At 46.3% G+C, this 26,099-nt stretch overlaps 1 protein-coding gene across 11 annotated transcripts in view; it reads left to right on the top strand.

Moving 5' to 3' along the window:
* Positions 1 to 26,099, top strand: part of LOC126526313 (uncharacterized) — a 253,101-nt gene that overhangs the window by 86,766 nt on the left and 140,236 nt on the right. For 9 of the 11 annotated variants that reach the window (XR_011896005.1, XR_011896004.1, XR_011896003.1 and 6 more), the window contains one exon: positions 19,806 to 19,850. Coding sequence is in view for 3 of the 11 variants with exons in the window: in XM_072289700.1 (XP_072145801.1) it covers positions 19,806 to 19,850 (45 nt within the window). In the remaining 8 variants the exon portion in view is untranslated. Of the gene's footprint in view, positions 1 to 14,131; positions 14,215 to 19,805; positions 19,851 to 26,099 lie in introns of those variants that run through there. The other 2 variants (XR_011896010.1, XR_011896006.1) reach the window with 1 other exon arrangement.

Genomic DNA, 26,099 nt, shown 5'->3' with positions numbered 1-26,099 from the left:
AAGGAGCAGTTCTTCGCTGGCCTTGTGCGGAGTCCTTCCAAGACTCTCGCCCTATTTTTACTTGAGGCTGTATGTATGTAAAGTATGCTTCAGCATCCATCGAACTTTTAGGAACGGCGAGTGAACGCGACATCCACTAGACATTTTCACGGAAGCAACAGTGACAACATCCGAGAACTCGTCCGCATCGTGGTGTGCGAAGAAATACAGAAGGTTTACGGAACGTCATAAGCTACCGTGAGCTCCATTGCGAGTGCTGTAAAAGATGAAGTGCACTTAGCGCTCCGGTCCATCTCCCCTTTTGCTAACACCGCACCTGCAGGGACTGAAAGTCGCCGTGCGACCTACGCAGAAGCCGTGACACTCCCCGCTTCATCACCCCCTACCCCTGTTTGCTCACGCCCCTCATCCTATTATGCTTTCACCAGCCCAACCAGTACATTACATCGCAGAAATATGCACTGCCGCTCCTTCGGTTGTACTTCAGCTGGAGCAGCTGGTACATTACGCCAACGATCGACGCAAGACCTCTAGGAAATTGGATGCTCGGCGCACACCAGTCAGCCACCGTCTGAGATTTTACTGCGGTTAGGCAGATCATTTGCACTGACATTTCCCATACCGACGCCTCGGGTTGCAGGGTTTCTTCATCTACCTGCCACCCCCCTGAGTTGGCCAACGACGTCGGGACATTGAAGATTATCTGGCTGAACAGCGCATGCTACCGCCTAGCGGGCGCCAGTCACGCTCGCCATCCCCAAGGTGATTTTTACCACTGCCCCAGCGATATTCGAGCGCATGATAGCCAAGTTCCCGTAGGGAAAACGAACTACAGCGACCTTTGGAGGCGAGACAACTGGTAGCCGACGCGTTGAAGATTTCCGATCGACGTGATCGAGGAATGGTAGCAATCTGATGCTAACTGCAGATAAACGCAATGACCAGCTTTCGCTCCGCAAACCGCTGGCGATCGAAGGTTACGTGGTTTGTGCTTTAGTGCATACCGGAACGGATTATTTCATCTTAAGCGGAAAGATGGCGACATTTCTGCAGAAAGTGATTGTCCCTTGGCATATGGCTTGCAGCTTCGAATGGTTGGTTGTCACGTCGGTACTCCACTGGGAACCGCCACGAGGCTTCGGATTCAATATTCGACATTCGTAGCGAGCTGCTTTTTCCTATGCGAATGTTCCTGTAACAGCATGCATTCTCCAGGTTTACTTGCTGCAAGAATGCGGCGCTATTATTGACCTACGGGCAATTGTAGTCACCTTTTCAGCAGACCGAGAAATCCACGTGTACGACCACAGGTGACGTGACGACGTCCTTCGTGTTTCCGCCGGAAATGTTGCGCTTCCTCCACGAGCCAGTGTCCTAGTCGAAGCGATGTGCGGTGGTATGCGCGAAGGGGAAGTGGCCGCAGAAAGTAGCTTAGCGCATCTACATACGCAAGGTGCTTGTGCGACAAGGAATGTGCTACAGCTTAGTGGTGGCCGTTCTGAGTTGCTTCTCGCTAACTTTAGTCGCGAGCATCGACACCTTTTTGGCGGTGCTTCAATAGCATTTGCCGACGAAGTAGAAAATGTGGCTAAATCTTTCGTCTCTGAAGCACTGGGTTCTGTATAAATTAATTCAGAGCTATCGACAGACAACCAGGCAGTACTGCGTATGCTCTTGCTTGAATTCAGGGCATGTTTCGCAAGTTCGTCTAAGGTACGCCTTACATCGATTACAAAGCACAGGGACATCACACGCGACGATGCACGCCCGAAACGACAGCAGCCTCACCGCGTGTCGGCAAAAGAACACGAAGCGATTCCTACGTAAGGATAAGAGATGCTTGAAGATGGCGTTATCGAACGTTCCGAGAGCTCATGGTCGTCTCCGGTTGTTCTTGCCAAAAAGAAAGACGGAACGCTACGCTTATGCGCTGACTGCCGGAAGCTCAACAGCGTAATTAAAAGGACGTGTAGCTACTGCCACGCATTCACGACTCGTTAGATATACTGCGGCGCACCCAGTATTTTTCGTCACTCTATTTTAATAGCGGGCACAGACAGATCAAGGTAGACGAAAGAGACAGCGAAAAAACAGCCTTTGTGACTCCCGATGGCTTCTACGAATTTCCAGCTATTGATGGGTACTGTCCCCGCTGGACTGAAGTGGCATACTTGTCTTGTGTATCTTGTTAACCTGGTCATCTTTCCTGAAAAATTTGAACATCTTCATCGACTACAATATGTGCAAGAAGCAATCCGATTGACTGATCTCATGCTGAAACTAGAAAAGTTACACTATGGTTATGAAGAGCTCAATATTCTCGGCCACGCCGTAAGGGCCAGAGGAGTCCGACCCGATCCAGACATGCTTGCAGCTGCAGCAGCATTTCCTCTTGCCGTCGACAATAAGGCCATGCGGCGCTTCCGGGGCTTGTGTGCTTGTTATCGCCGTTTCATTGAAAACTTTTCAAAGATAGCGAAACTCCTGAATCGCCTTATAAGGGCTGATGCGCCATTTGCCTGGACGAATGAGCGACAGCCAGCCCTAACTGAAACACCGCAACGCATGAAGTCAGCACCCGGCCTGGTACATTCACGTCAAGGCTGACGCATAGGTGCATCCTGACGCCAGTGACATCAGTCTTAGGGCAGAATTCGTTCAGCGTCAAGACGGCACTGATAGAGTAGGACATAGTGACCCCAGTTACATCGGTTGGGGCAGAATTCGTTCAGCGTCAAGATGGCACTGACAGAGTAATAGCTTATGCTAGCCGCTCCCTATCTTGTGTCGCGGCGAACTACTCCAGCACAGAAAACGAATCTCTCGCAGTCGTATGAACGATCACCAAGTTTCATGCTTATGTTCACGGCCGTCCCCTCCAAGTCGTGACAGACCACCATGCTCAATGTTGGTTGGCATACATGCGCGATCCTTCAGGAATACTAGCAAGGTGGAGCTTGCGGCTACAGGAATTTGACGTCACTATCGTTTACAAGTGTGGTCGCAAGTACGAAGACACTGACACATAGTCGCATGATCCCACCGAATCTGTCAGTCGAGAGTCAGAGGACGATGACAGCTTCCTGGCCGCCATTAGTGCTTCAAACTTCACGAGACGGCAACGTTACGACGCTGAAATTCGACTTATCATCGACCATTAGAAGCTGGCCCAGCAACCATACCAAGCCGTCTATGTTGAGTATTGACGGCCTTCTGTCTACGAGACAAAGTGCTGGGGCCCAATAACGTAAAACTATTCCAATCTGTCTTTATTCCAATTTATTGACGTCCAATTTACGGAACCCTCGACGCAACTAATGGGCGGTAACCGGCAGCGTTGGTTGAAAAGTCCAATGAAACGCACTCTTTGTTTATAAGACGTAAAATTTTTTCATAGCGGATAACATTGCGTACATACAGCATATTTTCTTATAGAATTCGCTGAACAGACGCGAGGAGTACGCTCAAATGCGGAGGGGTTTAATAGGGCTCAGTCTGCACAGTGAAAGTAGATAACCGGCATAAGAGGGTGGTGCAGGCGTCTGTGATTGATCCGCTTCCCATCACATAGCTTGCGGTGGGTGGTCGAAAATTGTGGCGCAGTAAACGGAACGTTAAAAATGTCGCCAGAACTGATCGTCAGCAAAGAAGAGTCGGCAAAGTGATGTAAACGGGCCGAACAAGTCGATAACTTTATACTGCCACGGAAAACTGTTTATTAAACGCAAATAAATCCATGCTTGCCGTCCGCTGAGAGAAGAAGCAGAGGAGAGCGGACGTGCCCCGCATCGGTTCCGCCCTTTTGAATGATTCTGCAGGCAATTTTCGCAGGACTAGGCATTGAAGCACAGCGTCGGATTCGCGAGGATAACGCGAATGGGTGGATACCTTTGGACAATGTAGGCCAGCATATTTTTTTACTTTTATCGCTTCTTTTCTGTGCATCGCACGTGGGCACCATGCTGGGCCTAACGCCGCGTAGGTCTAGCGAGCCCGCCAAGCCGCCATGGCTGATTTACGTATGGACGACGAAGTTTCCTCGGAGATGGAAGACAGCGAGGAAAGAATGGGTTAGCAGGCGGTCACCAACCGAGGATCGCGATCTGCGATAAAGACCTAGACAGCTGGTGGAGCTGCCAATTTTACCCATGAATCAAAAGGAAAGGAGATCGCCAACAAAAGTGCTGCCTGGACTTACAATATCAAGCGCCGCATTGCGAAGGCGTCGAGGATGCCGCAACTGTCGGAGAAGCACAGCAAAATCATCGTTAGGCCTCAGGGAGGCCTTAACTTGAACAAGGTCAGCACAGCTATTGGAGAAGCGATCGTCGAGGCGGCCCGACGTACAGCTGACCAAGCGAATGAAAATATTGTCGGCCCCAACTTCACATGGAATATCGCGATGGTTAGTACGCCGGACACCGATTATGGGGAAAGGCATGTGAGAAACAAGTCCATTACGGTCATGGAGGCGAAACATGAAGTGAGCGCTTATGAAACGCCCCCCCCCCCCCCCCCCCCCTACGTGTAAAGGGATTATTATCACGAAAAAGATAGTGCTTCAATACAACCCAACGGCGTCGGCTGCACAACGTATCAAAGCAACGGGCTCGCTTATTGTGCTTTATGACGGATTCAGGGTGCCCAAGTTGATCAAATATGGGTCAACCTTCGTGAGGTGCTATTTGTACAGGAAGCGATTAGACGTATGTTACGCATGTGGAAGAATTGAACACAGATCAGACGTTTGCCCCACACCTGACGTGTGACAGTACAGGGGATGGGGTATGCAGGACCCAAGAGAGGATCATATCTGCTTTCCCAAATGCAAGGTCTGCGGTGAAGATCACCCCACAGGTGACAAGGCTTGCAAGCAGCGGTGCCAAGTACCATATGTATTAAGAGTAAGAAGAAGACAACACTCCGAAGTGGAGACGATGATGGAATCGGCCCAATCAACAAAGGAAACACCTCCGGGTGCCGGCAGGCGCTCATGTAGAAGCACATCAAGATCAAGACCGCGTTAAACATTGAGGGGCAAAAACCGTTCCAGGTCTCGGGAGGCGCGGGTGCGCTTCGAGGAGCAACAGCTGAAGACAAACAAGAAAGAGGAGCCAGGAGCGACTTGGGCTGAGAAAGTCAAATATACTGTGATAGTCACAGGTGCAGTAGCCTCAAAGGAACAAAACAATGATGCCAGAGTAGAACAGCTGATCAGAGATGTTGTACCACTAAAGAAAGCAAACGAATAACGTAAAAAGTGGATGCAGGAAATGAACAAAGCGCTAAGGGCAGAAAGCGGCAGTGTGGCAATAGTTAAGCAGGTGAGTAGAAGTAACAGCCAGGAGAAACAGCTGTTGTCTTGGAGGTGGAATAGATGTGCTCGATTGGGGAGGAGATTAGGAATGCGATTAGTAACTTAAAGGACACGGTAGACAGCGTTAACCTTAAGGCGGACAAAACATGGAAGTGGAACTTAATAGCCGAGAAAAGGCTGAATAAGCTAGAGGCCGAAGGAGAGGATCAGAAATGTATGCCCTTGGAAGCCGAAAGCGCTAGAACACTACTAGGAGCGGTAGGTGGTACAGACGAGAGAACAGTGACAGGGGGTAGCATGTCAGGGGGTAACGGCAATAATAATGGATAGCAGAAAGAGACTTAGTGTGTGGCAGTGGAACTAGAGAGGATTTCAGCAAAAAAGAGCGTCACTAGCAGAGATAATTATGATGGTTGAAAATAGGCCGAAATTAATAATGCTGCAGGAAACTCTAGTGGAGGAGATCGGGCTCTCCGGCGTTAACTCGGTCTGCAAAGGCAAGGAACCGGGCAGAGGAAGTGCCGCCCTAATTGACAAAAAAATGCCCTGCATAAAGCATCATTTAAAATTATCGGCGAGTAAAATTGAATGCATATTGATAGGAATGGTCCTAAAAAGACACCGAAGTTAACCACAAAGCTTGTTCTGCCTAAATATGTATAGCAGTCCCAGAGAGATGAGACAAAGCTTCAGAGCAATTTTTAATAAGGCCATGGGGTAGTCAAAACCGAGCCCCTCATTATAGAAGGGGACTTCAACGCCTCACACCAATCTTGGGGTTACCGCTGGAGTAGTTAGAAAGGGCAAGGAATCTGGCATTTCGCCACGGATTTAGGCCTTTCTCTTATCACCGACTCAGCCTATCCTACGAGGTGTGGCACTTCCGCGTGTAAGGACACTACCCCAGACTAATCCTTCACTTATAATTTACGCAAGGCAGACTGGATCAACTCTGGCAGGGATCTAGGGAGGAACCATTATATATTACACATAATGGCGGAAAAGATGGGTGCAGAGGTAAAGCATTTCAATTTCATCGACTGGGATCAATTTAGAAAAATCAGAAAAGACAGAGCAGAGACAGATAGACAGGGGCACATCAGACTACGAGATTGGCTGGCTCAGCTTAGGCACAACTTGAATGCAGCAACTAAGGCTATAGAGACAGAGGAAGAGGACGAACAAACTGACAGTAACTGATTGGCGCATTTGATCGCAGCCAAGCAATGGACTTTACAAAGATGGAAATCACAATGCTTAAACAGAAGACTTAAGAAACGAATTGCTCAGCTGAATAGGGATATTGAGGAGCACGGACGATATTTTCAGAAACAAAAATGGGATGAGGCGTCTAAATGTGTAGATGGAAGGGTAAAACATGGAGGCAATTGGAGTCTTCTCAGGCATCTGCTTAATGAAAAAGACACTAAATGATATAGACGGACGGAAGTGGCGAAGGTGGTACACCAGGAAAGTGAGACTGCAAGCGCAAAGAGTATAATGGAGCCATTGGCAGCTAAATACTTGCCTGTCAGGAAAGATGATCAGTAAGTAAGTTATCCCGATTACTTAGAAGTAGACTGCAACTATATGGATGAAGAATACACGGAAAGTGATGTATGCACGGCACTGTATGTTTCTAATAGTAGGTCAGCAGCGGGACCGGATGGTATCTCTTACAGATTTCTTAAGAATTTGGATGACAGTAAGTAATATGTCTCACCACATGCATTAATGAATTATGGAAAGATGGGGTATATCGAGAGGAATGGAGGACGGCCAGTGCTATATTAATACCAAAGCCGGGCAAACAACTCCACTTGGATAACCTCAGGCCAATTTGCTTAACATCATGTCTTAGGAAGACAATAGAGCATGTAATATTGAACAGGTTAACGATATGTATGGAGGACAATGTCATACTACGGTATAATCTGATTGGTTTTAGATCAGGCTTGTCCACACAAGGTTCCATCAACTGCTATTAGCCAAACCAAAGAACACTCGAGCTCTCTTGGGGTTGGATCTCAAAAAAGCTTTTCACAGAATTAAGCATAGAGCAAAAGTTGAAGTCATTTCCGAACTCTGATTTGGTAGAAAACTCTATGAAGTGGTCAGAACCTTTCTTGGAAATCGTTCAGATCACCTTATATTCGTGGTTAATACATCAAAGAAGATGGATCTCGGTGACAGAGGGACCCCACAAGTGTCGGTCTCGTCACCTGTACTTTTCAACCTGGCCATGTCAAAAGTGGCGAAGGGATTAAAAGGGACAGAGGGCATTCACTTTACAATTTATGCAGACAATATTACTATATGGACGGCTGGGACAGGCGGAAAGTATGGGACAGGCGGAGAGCAGACTTCAAAGAGCATTTATGTGGTAGAGTCTATATTTCATTTAATTTCATTTATTTTACCCTCAAGGTACATAGGACATATATTAGAAGACAGGAGACATGGAAGACATGGATATTAGAAGACATGGGACTCAAATTATCTCCTGGTAAATCTGAGCGCCTTGTACTCAATAACAGGGGAAGCGATAGAAAACCGAGGGAATATGGGCGCGAGGGAGAACCCAGGTTAGTACTAACCATGAAGGCAGGCGAATCTATTAAGCAAGTAGAATCCATTAGAGTCTTAGGGTTATTCCTGTAGGCAAACGGGGCAAACGGAAGAACAGTACAACACATCAAAAGGAAAACTGAGGAAGTAATAAGATTGCTAAAGATAATCAATAACAGACACAGAGGGTTGGGAGAGGAGATCGCCATGAGGCTGGTCCACGCTTTCGCCTTGTGTCGCTTCTCATATGTAGCTGGGATGCTCAGTTGGACACAGACGGAGCTGAACAAGTTGATCAGATTAATTAAAAGGCTTGTCAAAACAGCAGTGGGGTTACCTATTAACACGCCGGATGATAAATAATGAAACTTGGGCTCCAAAACACGATAGCCGAGATAATTAAAGCTGAGCAAATTGCCCACAGAGAAAGGCCCTCTAGAACAAGGTGTGGTAGAGGAATACGCGAAGAGGTAAGGTGGTGCCCAACCGAAACCAAACTTTCAGGTGAAGACACACTAGAACTAAAAGATACCATAATACAGGTAATCAAGACGACTCCTTTCCTCAGAATAATGCACCCGGTGCACAACCTGGAAAAACAAAAGCAAGGGCCAGAGCCCTCCTACAAGAGACAGAGCACGACAGAGAACATGAGAGTTTTGTAGATGATGCGTGGGTCAGAAGAAAGAAAGCCTTTACGGCAGTAGTAGTAGATGCAGATGGCCTCACTCGGGATGCTATTACAGTCATGACTTAAGACACGTCAGCCGCGGAACAAGTAACGATAGCATTGACTTTAAGGAATAATATGTGGACGCGAAATTACAGACTCTAAGATGGCTATTAGGCACTTTACCAAAGGCTTTCTAACCAAAAGGGCTCCCCAGCTGATCGGTGAGATGGACAGCCAAGGGATCGAAATCCGATGGTTTCCTGCACATATGGGGTCTCGGTCCATCTCGGAAAAATTTAAACCAGATGGCTAACGCAGCTGCACAAGGACTTACTATCCGTGCACTACGACCAGGGCCATAATAATACACTGAAGGACAACAGGGACGAATTACTTACTTATAATGAAATCACGAAGCATTACTACATGAACAGAAGGGAATTTCCAGTGCCAAACGATAAGCTCAGTAGACTTCAAGCAGTGACTCTGAGATTGTTACAGACAAGAACATATCCGAGTCCAAACTTTATTAAGGAGCTGTATCCAGAAAGAGGTACCAATCAATTGCAAGAAGTGTGATGGCATGATTAATCTGGATCATATGCTGTGGCAGTCGCCTGTGTCTTTCACAGACTGTGACAAGGAAACAGATTGATGGAGACGTTCTTTTAGATCAAGTACTGGCCGTACAGAAGGCCCACGATGCGGCGGTAAGGTTAAACCTTAATGTCCGGACGTGGTATCCGCCTGCTTCAACCTAGGGGTTGATCTTCAGGATGTGAAAAAAGTTCATTATACCATACCATACCCCGTTCACTCCGAGTAGCTAGTGCCAGAGCAAACGGCGGGCAGCCACCTTCTGTTTCTTTCGGAACGGGGCAGTGTCCGGCTATTCAGAAAAACATTCAGTTTCGTTCGGCAGATTAATGCGTCGTGAACGCGTGCCCGTCATTTTGACGCGGTGAGTTTTCGCGGTTTTGTGACATCGCGTGACAGACAGGTGAACTGGGCGAAGCCCCAAGACGTTTGATAGGTGCCAGAGTGTATGGACAAAAAAGGCGTCGAATCAGAAATAACATATTTTTTCGTTTGGTCTAATCATGCATTGTCAGTGCAGACATCATATCAGATGGGGCGTTTTCGTGTTTTTCGCGACGTCGCATGAGAGAGAGGTGAAGTAAGGGTTGCATAAAATTTTTCGACCAATCACGGAGGACTGATTGCAGAATTGGAATAGAAAAGTTTGGAGTAGCTTTACGTTGTAGCGCCTCCGTAGATGAAAAAACGCCCGTTCGAATGACTGGACTATTTCCTAGTCGTTCCAAAAGACTTGTGGGACAATATTCTTTTCCGTTGCCATGACGAGCCCACATCAGCCCACCTAGGAACACCCATATTAACTTAGACAAGGAAAACCGTGCCTTCTACAGTGCAACGGAAGTAAGAATAGCGGGGGCATTGTGATCTAAAGTATACGACCGAGAGATGGTTCCGGTAAAATAAAAACTAATGTCATCATCATTATGCAGTGAGCAATATGGCTGCTGCTGTAGCGGCTGGTCACGGAGTTTACAAGTAGAGCAACAGAGATAGCCATCTATTTACCAGAGCTTAAAGGGGAAGAGCAAAGTTTTCTCATCGTATACGGCGTGCCGCTAAAATAGGGAGATCGAAGCTTCAGACAACGATACTTATGCTGGGCTACTCCGTACGTGTAGTTGTATACAGTGATGCTTGGCGTGTTTCGTACTATGCGTATATTTTCTCTGTTCGACGATTTCACCTATTTTACAATAAGAAAGATAAAAAGTGCGCGGCAAACATACGCTGTCAGCAAGATAAGCTCGAGGTGCAATGTCCCACTCTTTTCATAACACATTGGCTAGAGGCACGTAGTGTAGGGAAAAACATTATGCTAAATTTTGCAGCACATATTTTCTGCTGTTGATACTTCTGCACATATAGTGTTCAAGTGTGGTATTAAAGGCTTTGATACAAGGGGAGTACTCATAGGAAAGCAAGGGATATTGTCGAGACAACAGTGCTTACAAGGACTTTTGCAAATATTGTGTAAATAAATGTGAATACTAAATAAAGATATACGTAAGCCTAAACATTGTTCATGTACCCGTGGAAATTGCTATTTACGGTTTCAAGTTGAAGAAAGAATCTTGATTTTTGCATTCAAACAACGCAAAGGAGTTGCAAGTATATCTACGCTTCATTTGAGTAACAGAGGTTAGCAAGGGTGATTTCAGACTGCAGCCGATGCTTCAACAACAAACATATTTATGAGGGCCATGACGAAGGCAAGTTCCCACGCTGAGGCTTCACTTGCTCGCCCACTGTTGATTGGGGGAACGCTAGGCCAAGCTTACTCTGAGTATATTTGAACAACGTTCGGGGAACACACGGGAACACACGCAGCCTCAATTACAATAGTGGATGCGTGGGCGAGTTTATGATTCATGTATGACTAAGAACGCGTCATGATAGAAAATCACACACACAACGCTGTTGTGCGTGTGAATTTCTTTCAATAGTGTATTTGTGTAGGCGCTGCTGAGGGAAGCTTCGATTAGATTATTATATTTTTTGCCAGATACTAGGTAATAAACACAGTTATTTCATGTCCCAAATAAAATTGATCTAACTGTATCAACGGAAGTACATTTGACACTAATGTGCCCGTATTCTACGGCAGTGTGTCATTTACGCAGAAACAACCCAAAATATTTATTTTTTGTGCTATAATCCGTGTTAGGAATTTTAGAAACGTGGCAAAATAACAAGAACCTCGCTTGAGTTGTCTTTGAAGAGCAATAACTTTATAATACATTAATATTTCCTACATTTAAGGAATCACTGTAGTAATCTGTTTTTTCCGCCTCGAACGCAAACCAATTCGAAGTTGAAAATGCAAAGCAGTGCTTCTTTACGCCCCGGTGCACACGCTCGGAGGATGCAAGGTTAATCCGCTTTCATGGGTAGTTTCCAAACAGACCCATGCTCGGTTCCAGCGATGAATTTTCGTGCTAGCTGGTACATTCTTTTTTCGTCAACACGTAATTACGCGGCGAGAGGTGGCAGATCGCTAAGGATGGAAGCACTGCAGCCATTATGCCAGTAAAACGCCATACCTGATAAAGTTCGCCACGTTTAATCACGTTCGCTTCGTGGCGACTATCGGATGTGGAATGCATAAACTGGCTCTGATATTATTATTGTTAATATAATTAAAACAAACCTGCATGATGCTGCTCAAACGAAACGACCACCCCGTTCGCAAGTATTACTGCCGTACAATTTGAATCAATGAAGGGCCCAGACTGTAATCGATACCGATGTGTTGCTGCTTATCAAACGCCAGTGAGAGCTTAAAATCTTTATTCAAGTTATAAAGCACATACTTTAGTAACAGAAGTCTAAAAAAACAACGACCTACTTATTTTGTAAAATATGGCAAGGTAACTAGGTTTGTCGGTTATTATATGGAAATTTATAGGTAAAATATTTTGCTGGGGGCAAGGGCCCCTAGCAGGAAAAATACGAATTGAGAGATTCGACCAAATTACAGTAGCTCCACTTACGCGCTTCATACTAGAACGCGTCGCGATTGATTTTTAGACCTCTGTGGCGATCACTGGAACTTCAGAGTGTGCGAGGATCCACCTAGGCTCCTCACGAAAGCTTTCTAGAGTGCGCGAGATGTATAATTGGCCTGGGATTTCGGCTAGCGTCAAACAGTACGTTAAAGGCTGGCATGAATGTCAGTGACGAAAATCACCGCTCTTGAAGCCAGCTTTGGTATTGCCATCCATAAAACAACTTCCAAAGCCATTCGACCAAGTGGGCATGGACATTCTCGGGTCTTTTCCTCTGTCAATGGACATGTGGGTGATTGTCAGGACTGGCTATTTACCCACTATGCCGAAACAGTCACTCCCATGAGCCACAGCTACTGAGGTAGCGCAGTACATCTGTCACATTCTACGGCGTCATGGTGCCCTGTCCACATTAAAGAAGACTTTTCACAAATATAATATCTATCTACATCACCGTCCAGCGCAAAACAATTGGATCATATTGACACGTGTACTTGTTTGTCAGGCCGCCACGTTTCACCACCTAACAAATGTTATCGCACAGCGCAGGTCGCGCCTGCATGTATCGAAAGTTTCTCGAAAGTTATCCATTGTTCTATGCGCTGTCTGTTGTCCCCGAACCTTGTGCGAACTGACTTCCTGTATTCGCGACGCGAATGAAGTAGAAGTTTCTGGAAGACACGCGGGCACCAGCGATTACCCTGGAGCCTTCGATGACTGATGTCTAAAAGCCGACGTGCTTGGCCAGCCGATCAGACTTTCGAAGATCGCCGACTGTGTTCGCCGCTATCGTTGTGCTTTGAGTGTAGTCTGTTTATGAGGGCACAGGTTCTCCCAATAAAACACTAGTTTAGCCATTCCCAGTTTTACTCCTTTCTTCACCGTCACTACTACGTGACAATATCTTGCCTTACATGACCTTTTGCGTATAATATCACCGTACTTGAAAAAAACGCTTTTCACACTATTTCGCCTCCTTCAAGGCGGCGAAGTTCAGACGATGCTGGACGCTACGCTTTTGTGTCAAGACGCTGAGCACCTAACTGCTGATGCCTAGGAATTTGCTGAGCTCGCTGAGGGACCTCGCCAGCTGCATGCCGGTCGGCAGCAGCACGCAGATGCACGGCATTATAACATCCGACAGAGACAAGTGTGCTGCAGTCCCGGGGACCAAGTGTGGGTGTGGGCTCCTGTTCGCCGCCCTAGCTTTTGCGAACAGTTGCTGAGCTGGCATTTCGGCCCGTACAAAATCTTGCGCCGCATTAGTGACAGTAACTAGGAAGTAGTTCCGGGCAGTGCGGCGCAAGCACGGCGTAGACAACAACCTAGCCCTGACATAGTTCACCTCGTGCGCATGAAACCATATATTGCGCATGCGTTATTTTTTCTTAGATTTATTTTTATTGATACGCTCCTATTTCCAGCTAATGCGCTTGCCTCTCCATTTCTTGAGACTCTGCAGGTCACGCTTCGCCACTGTTGTACTTGTGCCTTTCCCGTAGCTGCCATTTTGTTCTATGCGCGAGCGTCTGCCTAGAGCATGTTTTCTTTTTTCCCTTGCTTTTCGTCCACCACTTATTGAGCATCGAGCCGATACTTTTTGCAAGGACGGGGGGAAAATGCCACCTGCAGTAGTGGGCACACTGCAAGAGACGAAGCAGGCAAAGACAAGAAGAAAGAAGTGCGCGTGCTGCCAACCCCGCTCGAGAGCCAGGTCAGAACGCCACGTTTTTGAGGAACCGGCTCTCCTCAATAAACGTAGCCAGTTCTTTTTCAAGGCAACTGAAAGCATGTTAAAACCAAAGTAAAAAAAAACAGTCTAGCAATGTAATATGTTGCTTCTTGTTGTTGTGGAATCGTTTAGTAGTTTAATTGCGATTGAAAGTAGTGGTAAGCGCTTAACCCAGCAGTATTAAGGAAATCTCGTTCATGCTAGTATTACTACAACGATCTCTTCCATTGCCGCAGGTGATAATAAAACGGACCCTAAAGTATCAGGACGTTTTGACATTTTTTTCGCCAACAAAATTTGCTTCATCGTTGGTACGCACCAATTTAAGAAATTAGTGAATCAGCCTATAGACACGTGTAAGTTTTTTAATACTGTATGTAAACATTCTAGTACTGCTGATGTGTGCAGTTACAAACCGGCTATAAAAAAGAAGTAAACTCACTGAAATGCTCCACCAAATGTCCTGTAAGCTCACAATCATGAATAGAAAGGAGTGTGAGTAACGAACGCGTCCACCTTCATTTCACTCCGCTACACGTATGAAGAATGGGGTGGCCAGCCTGAGAACAAGGTGCTCATTCATTGGGAAGTTCTCCACACCTGATGATCATAATGGCCTCATATTATGGCCTTTTGGAAGGCATTCTCAGATCATGAACAGCAGGTTGCCATTATCCCTCAAGGCAAAAGTGTATAACAGCTGATCTTACCAGTACTCACATACGGAGCAGAAACCTGGAGGCTTACGAAAATGGTTCCACTTCAATTGAGGACGACGCAACGAGCTATGGAAAGAAGAATGATGGGTGGAACTTTAAGGGGGGATAAGAAGAGAGCAGATTGGGTGAGGCAACAAACGCGAGTTAATGACATTTTAGTTGAAATCAAGAAAAAGAAATGCGCATGGGCAGGGCATGCAATGAGGAGGGAAGATAACCGGTGGTCATTAAGGGATAGGGACTGGATTCCAAGACAATGGTAGCGTAGCAGGGGGTGGCAGAAAGTTAGGTGGGCGGATGAGATTAAGAAGTTTGCAGGGACAACATGGCCACAATTAGCACATGACCATTGCAGTCGGAGAAGTATGGGGGAGGCCTTTGCCCTGCAGTCGGCGTAGCCAGGCTGCTGCTGATGATGATGAATATGGCTCATACCCACATTGGGCGACTGGCCAAGAATTCTCCTTGCCTCTTCGTCTTCATCTACACGTTCACCTTCTGCGTTGGCGTTGCATTCGTAGTACAGTGGTCCCGGCATGCGAACTTGCTCAGAGGAATTTTTTTTTTTTTTTTGCTAAGTACATGCTGACTGTATGCGCAAATGTTCGTGAAGTGAAAAGCATACATTCCAACTGTCGGTAAACAAACAGAATTGAATCATTCACAGTGGTAACACGTGGCACCCATTTCCGCAGTTAACTTCCCTAAATTCACAGCCCAAAATACCCGTTGCAATTGAGCTTCTATAAAGTATTTCACTACAAAAAATGAGCCTGCTCGCGTAGCGTTGTGACAAGTTTACTTTCTCATGCATGGCATCTGAGATCTGGTGGCCCTGTCCAATCTCGGAGGCTATGCATTATGATTTCGCCACCAGTTATGGACCAACGTTTTCAAAATATGAGGCTCCCACAGCCTGTCAGACTATAAGGTCTTGTGCATGGGATAGCAGTGCCGTGAAGCAGTCGCTAGTGGAAACTCAAGAAATTTATCTGTTCCTTGGCCTAAAGGCGACGACACCAGCACGCATACTCTCTTTACGTCCAGGGGATTATTGCGCACAAACGAGAAGGAAGCTCACTGGGCTGGGAGATGAGCGAGAGGTCAAGAGCCATTGAGGCAGGCTAAGATATCGATGGCGCTTATATCACATACGTTCGCATGCACAGTGAAAAAAAATATTTTTAATATCTTGCTTCATTTTTGCCAGGTTGCCCGAAAATTAAATATTCGATGTATACCATTGGTGACCCCTTCATCTTTATAACTTTTACATGGGTCTCGATAACGCTCTCATTTGCATCTTGTTAATAAAAAAAACTGCCGAAATGTAAGCTAATCAATTAAAATAACCACTTCGATGTCATTTCCAAAATGGTGTCAACGAATGGCATGAAATTCGTAGCATTCGCCTGAAATAATAGGGCGTTCTTGAAAACTTCCTGCACGAGAGCTGGGACGACGTGCATAGAGAAGACGAAGCGCAGAGCCGTTCTCTGGGCGTGAGATAGTGTATGGCGGCATTGCTAGAAAGCCATGGTAGAAAAGTCAGAAAAGGAACGGTTGGGAAGTATAAGATGACAAGCTGTCGTTTTCAGCTTGGGCACAGCAGCTTGCAGTTGGGCACGAGCAGCTTCTCCGTTTCCTGGTAACGATAGTTTCTTTGCATCCTCGGCGCACACAAGTACTGGTTTGGGCTATATCGTTATAATTCATGATCAAATGTTATTTGCGCACCACTTAGAACGAGGACTGTGGGACGGCAGGCACAAGGGAATACTTTCAACTGGTTTTAGTGGCAGGAGGTCAGCTGGTTTATATACACAAATAAATGTGACGTAACATGACAGACATAATAAAATATGCACGTGCAGTCAACAGGACAGACTTGCACAGGTGCATTCGCAATAGCAGGATATTTTTAAATATTGCCTGTCATATCCAGGCACACATGTGGATGGCCTATGCGTTCAGAATATATCTTTCTGTTGCCAATGGACGTGTGCAAGCCTATCTTGCTGATTACACATGCGTACTTTATGATGTCTTTCATGTTACGTCACATTTAGGTATGCGTATAAACAACTTGACTTCCTTCCCTTAAAACTAGCTGAAAGCTTGCGCTCGGGTCTGTCATCTTCTAGTCCTCGTTCCAAGAGGCGCGCAAATAACAAATCAATCATAGAGGTGTTGTTTTTTCAATGTCCCACTAATGGCATAAAAAAAGTGGCAGGCTGCATCAGAGATGCAGCTACAGTCGGTCACGTGAAAGGGGCTGTGCATAGATGCAGACGGTGTGTACACACTAGGGTGCAAAATTAACGGGACCCAATAAGCCAGCTATACTGTCTAAGGCATTAGGGAGCTTACAAGCCTAGTTTATGTAACAGCTAGTGGAGATATTGCGTTTTAAGTTTTGTGATCATGCTCGATCATTTGCTAATTGCGTCCGAGGTCTATGTATTGGTATATTGCTTCGCTATATACCAGTAAGGCTATATATAAGTAAGCTATATATGAAGCGGGCCGTCGTTGCTGATAACTTACCATCAGGTTTGCTGCCATCTATATGACATTGCATGCGGACATATGTTCGATCTTTTATCCTTCAGTTGATAGTCGGCGTTCGTGTTGTCCACTTCTCTACTCTTGTGTCCTCTATGCACGCGTCACCTCTTTTTCGCGCAAGCTTCACACGTTTGCGGCTTCTTACGAATGTCGCTGAGACGGCCATTTGCGACCGAAATGAGGAGCCGCCTGAGAAGCCTGGTAGCTTTGACGGTGTTGTTTTTCCTGCGTAGTAGCGTCTGCATTTCTAGGTGCGATTCGTGAACTTGCCGCACCCGCACATAAAGTAGTGAAGAAAAGATACGAGATTTTTCATTTTGCGCTATCTTAGCTATAGTGTTCAGAAAGTTGGCGATGCATTATGTGAGATCGCTATCCTACATTTTTGAAAACTCAATGCGATATTGTGCTGCTTACATAACATATTCCACTATTCTGCACAAAACTTGTCTATTCCAGGAATATGTAAAAAGAAAACTGTGTACATCTACTAGTATGTGATAGCACGTGCACACTGAGGAGAGAAAGTGTAATGATAACTAGAGAGGGAAGCCGAGCGAAAGGGTAGATAGCTAGTGCACGGTTCATATGTCATGATAGATAAAAAAAAAGACAGCAAGAAGCGTACAGACATCCACTTGCACAGAAACTCGGAAATGTAGGCAAACGTGAACAACATGAAATGAGCAATGTGGAAAGGGGAGCACTGAGGCACCGGGCATAAAAAGAGATGTCATCGATCCCTGTTCCTTTGGCTGCAGCATCGTTCACCGCGTTCATCGTTATCGAAAAGAAAACAGCGCCATCTAGTCGCTTAGAAAAGCTGCTTATGAATTCCTCACTCACCACAACAGTATCACATCTTGTTCACTAGAACAGTCAGAACGCCGTCCGATGAATTCAATCGTAATTCGAAATCTAGCTATTGGTGTCAATGCTTTGTCACTCTGGCGAAATGCCAAGTTTCTACAGCGCGGCCTCTTTCGCTTACTCTTCTTCCTTTTCCATTTCTCGCGCTGCTCTGCGAATTGCAGGATAACTATGCATATATGCGTATAATATACCACGAGGTGTTCTAATTAGAGTCTGCAGGACATTAGACACAAGGCCATAAAGATGGGCGAGCGTGGGCTGAACACCGGTCATGTGTTCATGACGAGTTCGGTAACGCCTTTTCCTTTGTAAGTGCACCGTTCTAGAGCTGATAGTCTCCTGCATAACGCATACATACATACATACATACATACATACATACATACATACATACATACATACATACATACATACATACATACATACATACATACATACATACATACATACATACATACATACCTACATACATACATACATACATACATACATACATACATACATACATACATACATACATACATACATACATACATATTTTAAATGAGTGGTGCCTATAAATGTGTGCCGGCTTATGTTTTCCCGAGTAAAGATATTGTGTCAATAGGCATCTTCCCACCCTTGGTCCCAGAATAGACGTGCTGCTCTGAAACCAGGAATATAAAACATTTAAGGACGATTGCGGCACTGGGTGTGTATCAATCGGCATGTCCCAATTCTCGTCTGATCACCAGAAATGGACTTGCTACTGGAGCGCAAGGACTATGGTGAACCAAAGGAATTAAGGCAAAGCTTTCTTTTCATTTTCGCCGTGGGCTTGGTGCTCGACGTACCTTGCGCACGTGGCGCGTCATATGATCATTAAGAGCAGCCGCGTGTATGGATTACTTGTGAATGAGGATTTAGAAGAGGGCGCGTATCAGTGAACCAAAGGGCAGTTTAACTGCGCAAGAAATGGTCAACGAGAGTCATTCCGCTTAACGGGTGCCTAAGTGGCAAGTCGTGAAACATGAACGCGTACTTGCGCTCAGAAAAGGGCAGCAAACCACCTATCGAGGCGAACGGGAAGCGCGTCTCGTCGTGAACTTGTAGGACACCGTGCCAGCGTTGGAACCGAAGGACAGATCTATACTCACGCCAATAGACGGTAAAACAGCAAAATGCAAACGCACGTCATTTGGTCTAGTATTTCAGATCTCAGATAACTCTGCTTCCCATATTGCCAGTGTCGCTGACCGAAATAGGGCGCATGACATTAGAAGACCTCGTTCTGATGACGTGTAATGTGTCATGTTGAGAAATGACTTCAGCACCAAGATACGACATAAGCTTCTACGCAACGCCACATAAATAAAAGAATTACTGACATGATTCGAGCAATCCTTTTAGAGGAACGGGCAACATTCGAGCGAAGAGCGGTATACTCGTGCACAAACAACCTAAACATCGATCAGATAGACTACGTTAAGTGCGGTGACTGTGATTTTGTTTCAAAGTAAGAAATGTATTGATGCTATTGCACATGTGGTGCTGTATGAAGTTTCATTCTTTACTTACAGTTGGACGGACGAGGTCGACACTTAATTGAATAAAGGACACATGCATACTTGGTGCGAAGAGGTCAATCCTGCAATATTTGCTTTAGTTTAAATGCGCTAGGAGATTTATTTCAGATACAGCAACTTTTTCCATGCTTGAAATATAATAATGTGAGACAGACTATAAAAACATATACTTGCTTTCTTTGCAGGTGCAGCCTCGAAAATGGAAGGCTACATTGACAACAGACCCGCAGGTGATTCCAACTTTCATATATATAGTAAATCGGAACGTTCAATTGCTTCTTTCTTGGATTAATGTGGCGACATTTTCTCACCGCATTTTGTGTCACGCACTTGATCAATGATATTTTTACGGTCCCCGGAGAGGGTTAAGAGGCTGCTCTAATGATCACCAAGGCACAAAATTTCTGGAAATCTTAGGAGCAACGTCGACCTCCTCTTTCTGGACTCTCGCATCGCGCGTATTTTTCATCAGTGACCCTTTGCAAATTCCTCCTCTCGCAGACGAAGCCCTGCGGGCGACTCGCTCCTGCGTCCTGGGTGTGAACGGCTTCAGGAGGGCAACATGGGTCACATCAGTCGTGCGTGAACAGCGGCCATTGGAAGTGAAACGTGCAATCATGTAGGTTACCTCGCTTAGACGATTGAGGCTAACGAACGGCCCCGCATAGTCAGCAAGCAACTTTTCGCTCAAGTCATGTCTGCATATTGGAGTCCGCAACCACAAGAGGCCGCCAGGAACATAGGTGACATGTTGGTGGAGACTATCGTAGCGTGTTTTAGAGTGGCCTTGCGCGGCCAATGTACGTAAACGAGCCAGTCGATGAGGCTCTTCAGCATGACACAAAGTCTCCGCCATAGACAAATCGTCATGGATGACGAAAGAAAAGATTGTGTCCAGCGTATGACGAAGTGGGCGGGCGTAAAGAGGGAAGGAAGGACTGAAATCGGTCGTTTCGTGTTTCGCAGAGTAGAAAGCGTACGTCACGAACAATAATACTTCATCCCAGTTCTTGTGGCCTGGAGACACGTACATTGATAGCATGTTTATCGATGTTCGCTTTGTGAGCTCGGTGAGCCCATTCGTTTGTGGATGGTAAGTTGTTGAGTGTCGGAACGTGGAGGCACACGGACGCAACGCAGTATTTCTTCCACAATATCGGCAATAAATTGGCGGCCACGGTCACCTATTATCGCGCGAGGCGGCCCGTGTCGGAGTATGATTGAATGCAGCAAAAACGGGGAAGCCTGGTATGAGGATAGAGCTGCCGTCTCACAATACTGCGTCAGGTAGTCAGCACACACAATGATCCACCGGTTCCCTCGTTAAGAACGCCGAAACAATCCGATCAGGACTATGCCAACTTTTTCAAAAGGAGAGCTGGGGGGTTTACTAGCTGCAGGTGACCGACTGGAGCTGAGGTAGGTCGCTTGTGGCTCAGGCACTGTGTACAACTGGCCACATAGGTGACAAATGTTTTGCGCATTTGAGGCCAGTAGTATCTTTCTTTGGTACGACTAAGTGTTCGCACTGTCCCTAAGTGACCTTAGGGCGGGCAATCGTGCGTAACATGCAGAACAGATGTGTAGAAAGACTCCGGAGCCACGAGTAGAAAGCGGGCGCCCGTCGACGAGAAGTTCCTCTTGTAAAGAAGACCATCTTGGACGCAAAATTAACCTGCGTTTATAGGCCCTTGTGCGACAGGGAAACGAGCATTCAAGCTTGGGTCCTTGCGCTGCTCTGCAGCGAATGTGAATGCATCGGGAAAGTCAGGCGAAAGGGAAGGTATAAGGTGAACAAAGTTGTCGGCTTCACAATACGTCGCACGTAGTGGCATCCTGGAAAGGCAATCCGCGTGAGCGGGTCAATGGCAACTATTGTATGAAATAGTGAACGCATACTCCTGTAGACGAAGGGTCCATTGCGCGAGGTGACTGGAGGGGTCAGGAAGATTGGCCAGCCAGCACAGAGAATGGTGATCTGTGACGATGGTGAACAGGCGACCATAGACGTACGAGCGAAACCGCTGCACAGCAAACACTACTGCTGGCATTCTTGTTCCGTCACGGTGTAGTTCCGTTCTGGCTTGCTCAAAGAACGGCTTGCGTACGCAACGAAATGCTCGTTCTTCCTAGAGCGCTGAACGAGCACGGTACCGATGCCGGCGCCACTTGCGTCTGTGTGAATCTCTGTTGGTGTCGAAGGGTCGAAGTGCTGGAGTATGGTTATGAAGTGAACAAAGATTTCAGCTGGCGAGAAGCGGCATCACACTCAGGAGTCCACTGAAACAGACTGTTCTTGCGCAGAAGATTCGTCAACGGGTGAGCGCCATCCGCGAATCCAGGTACGAACAGCCGGAAATATGAGCGAAGCCCTACGAAGCTACGAAGATGTTTGACAGATTTAAGTTGCTCGAATGATTCAACGGCTGCCGTCTTCGTTGGGTTGGGTCTAATGCCATCTTTATCGACGAGATGTCCTAACGCTTCAGTTTGGCGTTCGCCACAATGGCATTTTTTCAGAATTCAGCTCGATACTAGCCTTTTCTATGCAGTCGAGTGCAAAGCGAGGCGAGTGTTGTGCTCGTGAAATGTGCGTCCAAAAATCACATCATCAAGGTACCACATACAAATCTGCCATTTAAAACCGCGCAGAATAGTATCCATGAATCTTTCGAATGTCGCCAGTGCATTGCACAATCCGAACGGCATGATGTTGAATTCTCACTACACGTCAGGCGTAGCGAAGGCTGTGTTTTCCTTGTCAGCTGGGTGCATCAGAATTTGCCAATAACCTGCTCTCACATCCACGGAAGATAAGTAGGAAGCGGAATGCAGTCGATGGCGTCATCACTACGCGGCTGCGGATAGACTTCTTTCTTGGTAACGGAATTGAGTCGGCGGTAATCAATGCCGAATCTCCATGTACCATCTTTGCTCTTCACAAGAATGGCGGAAGCGACCCAGGGAGTTGCCTATTGTTGAAAAATTCCTTTTCCTAAAATTTCTTCCACTTGCTCATTGATGATGTTGCGCTCTTACGGTGCCACTATGTAAGGTTTCTGCCGTATCGAATGTGCCGAAGCGGTGTTGTTCCGATGACGTATTCGTAACGCTAGAAGTAGAGGAATTTCGCTGCTTTTCGAAAAGTCGAACACTTTCGAGTGCTTGTAGAGAACGCCCAGGAGTGTATGACGTTAACATTGACTAAATTAATTGCTGATCATTTGTAGAAGTTGTGAATCTTCTGAACCTTGAGAACCCAGACGTTCCTTCTCGCCTGTAGCAGCAACAAGCGCAACCAGCGTCGTAGAGGATTGGGGTTTAAACACAGCGAGTTTCATGCCAAGAGGCAAAACTGCAGGCTCCATTGAACTGTTAGTAGTCCACATACTTCCGCGTCCTTCGACTACAGACACTACGCAATGGGGAACTAAATTTTTTTTTTTCACACAAGTCAATTGAATCGGTTCCAGCGTGGCATCGTACATGGCAAGGTCGTTACTAGAAGAGGTTATTGGAACTCACACAACAGAATATACAGGAATGACCGTATCCTCAGAGACGACAAGGATGCATTTATCACGTGAGGAATTCCCCAAGAGCGCCACTCGGTAACTACCGCAGACGGAAAGGTGCCCACTTCTACAGTCAACAGTTTTTTATTTATTTATTTATTTCAAAGTACCTTACAGGCCCCAAGGGGAGCATTGAATAAGGGGGGCGTCATTGAACAAATGACAAGAGAAAACAGATATATGAGCGCTAAAAATGGTTGTCCGACACTTCCGCAAAAAATCTATTCGCAAACTAACGTCATGTGCATATCGTATAATAACCGCGAATTCTGTGGGAAGCACTTTGTCACACAAAGACACGTCCACAGTACAGACTCGTACAGGCCTCAACGCACCGCCGCTCATGCCGCGGAATGTCGCACCACGGCTTAAAGAAAACATCAGTCCTAGATGCCTCTTAGTATTGACAATGATCACAGATATTGTCGCGCCTGTATCCACAAGTGTCATGGTGGGTACGTCATCAACAATACATGAACTTTGTTCTTGAGCATAAACACTGACGGTGGTATATCTGTCGATAGTGCGTGGTATCTTGCGGCCTCACCCCCACTGGCCTCACCGACTAGTTTTCCGGCGGCGGTGGGGATCGTGCAGCACGGGGAACCATTGGCGGCGTTAAGCTTCGATCAGAGGCTGGCGAGGGGTAGCATAAACCGGTAGGTGTGCGTGGTGGCATTGCCGTAGAGAACGGGCGGTCGAATGGCTGGAAATACATGTGCAAGGGCTCTCGGTGGTATGAAGGGCAGTAGTTGCAAAAGCGCGAGATGTGACCTGGGACGCCATAGCTGCAGCACACCTGAAGGGGTCGAGATACCTGCAGCAGCTCGGAGCAACCAGGCCCCTTAGAAGGAATTGAATGGTAGTATCGCTCTTCAAGGGGAGGGTAGCCAGCCGATGTTCGTTGAGAGAAACGTGACACGCGAAAACGGCGTTCGTAATTGGAGGGTGGTGGGTATGAGTACCCAGATCGCAGTGTTGCTTGGTAATAATCGACATCTGCTGCATTAACTGATGGCTTCCATGGGGCCGCAGTGGCCGGCGCTCGCGTGCGTTCTCTTTCTGCTGCGTAGCCGTCCTGAAATCTACCGGGGGAAGGAGAGATTTGCTGACATCGAAGCAATTGTTCTTCTCTGCCATATTGTCGACGAGAGGTCAGTAGGCGGCATTGTATCGACACTGGCCACTTTTGGGACGTTCGACAGACGGCGAATTATTGTAGCTATTCATCGCACCTTCAGCGTTTTAAATGCGCGACAGTGCTGCATTACTTCAGGCACAGAGTTCAGGTTCTCCTTGCCAATCAGAAAATTGTATAGTATTCGGCGATCCCCTTCAGAACGTGTCCAACCTAGTCCTCGTCAGGCATCCTGGGATTTACTATCTTGCACAAATTCAAAATATCTTCTATATGTGGTACTTTTCTCCCCTGGAAGCTGTGCTCTCTGAGCCAATGTCTGCCCCGCTCACTTTTTCGCGTTAGACTCGGCGAAGCACTTCTGCACTTCGTCAACAAAACGATCCCAAGTTGTGGATATGTCCTCGTGGTTCTCACACCACATGATAGCGGTTTAATTACCGAAAACACAAGATGACTATAACCGCGAGGGTGTTGTCAAATTCCGACGATGAAAAATTCAGACAACACGCCTGTGATCGACAGACGAGCGGTGCTGTCAATGAGATTGTACCGCGGTCTACTGAGATACAAGTCGTAGTGTTGCATGAAGTTGATGCCCACTATGGGGTGCATTGAGTCGGCAGAAGAAGAACTACGGAAATATACTCCGCAGTCCCAGGTCCCAGAGTCAGGGAAGGAAAACAGTAAATAGCGACTGATGATGAATCCGCAATATGCACAGCCTGTTTGCAAGTGTGGCACACATTGGTAGGTGGCAGTACACTAGCTTAAGCTCCCGTGTTCATCTGGGGTTTGAGTCCTGGCAGCTGTTCAATGATGATTAAATTTGGCCAAAGTGAAAAAACGAGGCCACAGGCCACCGTCAGAAATCTCGTCTTGTGTTTTTCGAAGAGTTGCATGAAGCCTGTGTATTTCGATGCGCGGTGCTGAAATGATTTATGGAGCCAGCAGTATTTGTGTGCGAACCATCGAAACACGAATGTGTCTGGATAAGAGCAACGAAAGTGACAGGTATGTGACTGTCTAAGCGCGACATGGTAGAGAACTTTGGGGCTTGAAAGATGATAGCAACTCCTGGAGAGGCCGCCTCAAGTACCCGGCTAGCCAGCGAGGAGAGATAGTCGGGGAGCATATCTCTAGCAGCCACGGGAAAAGAGAAATCCTTTTTCTTGGGAACCAGAGCATCGAGTTTGAAGAGATGTTTAAATTGAAATGAATAAGGTAAGTGCCAATGGCTGCGCGGATAAGATTGCTTTTTTAGGTGGGCATATTTGCCAGCAAAAAGCGTTCGAAATTTCAAAAATCAAGATACCTGAAGAAGAAAGTTTACTACTCCATAAAGCAATAATAAAAGACCATATAACAACTCCGAATATTGTCCATAACATTACGCGTAGGCGGATAAATTGTACTACAGAACGCTTTTATATATACACTACTTTAAAACGCTTGGGAGAACTGTAACCTCTTTTTCTCTTCTGTAAAATCATATATCAAATTTGCCCGCTCTACATTGTCTAAAAGACGATTGCTACAGAAGAACCTTACCATATTATTCGGTGATTTCAACTTCTCTTCCAATAACTGGTTCAACATATGCTGAAACGATGTAAAAAACACCAAAAGGACTTCTTCTTGGGCAAGTTGGTGCTTAGATTTCCTAGGTATACTTTGTGGCGCAAAATACATTTCTGGAAAAGGGACAGAAGAAAGGGAGACAGTGAAGCGCCAAACTACCAACTGTTTAATGACAGCCTGAACAA

Source organism: Dermacentor andersoni, chromosome 8, assembly GCF_023375885.2.
Source record: "Dermacentor andersoni chromosome 8, qqDerAnde1_hic_scaffold, whole genome shotgun sequence".
NCBI classification, from domain to species: Eukaryota; Metazoa; Arthropoda; class Arachnida; order Ixodida; family Ixodidae; genus Dermacentor; species Dermacentor andersoni.
The sequence above is the reverse complement of the archived record's forward strand: the minus strand, read 5'-3'. Positions and strand labels throughout refer to the sequence as shown.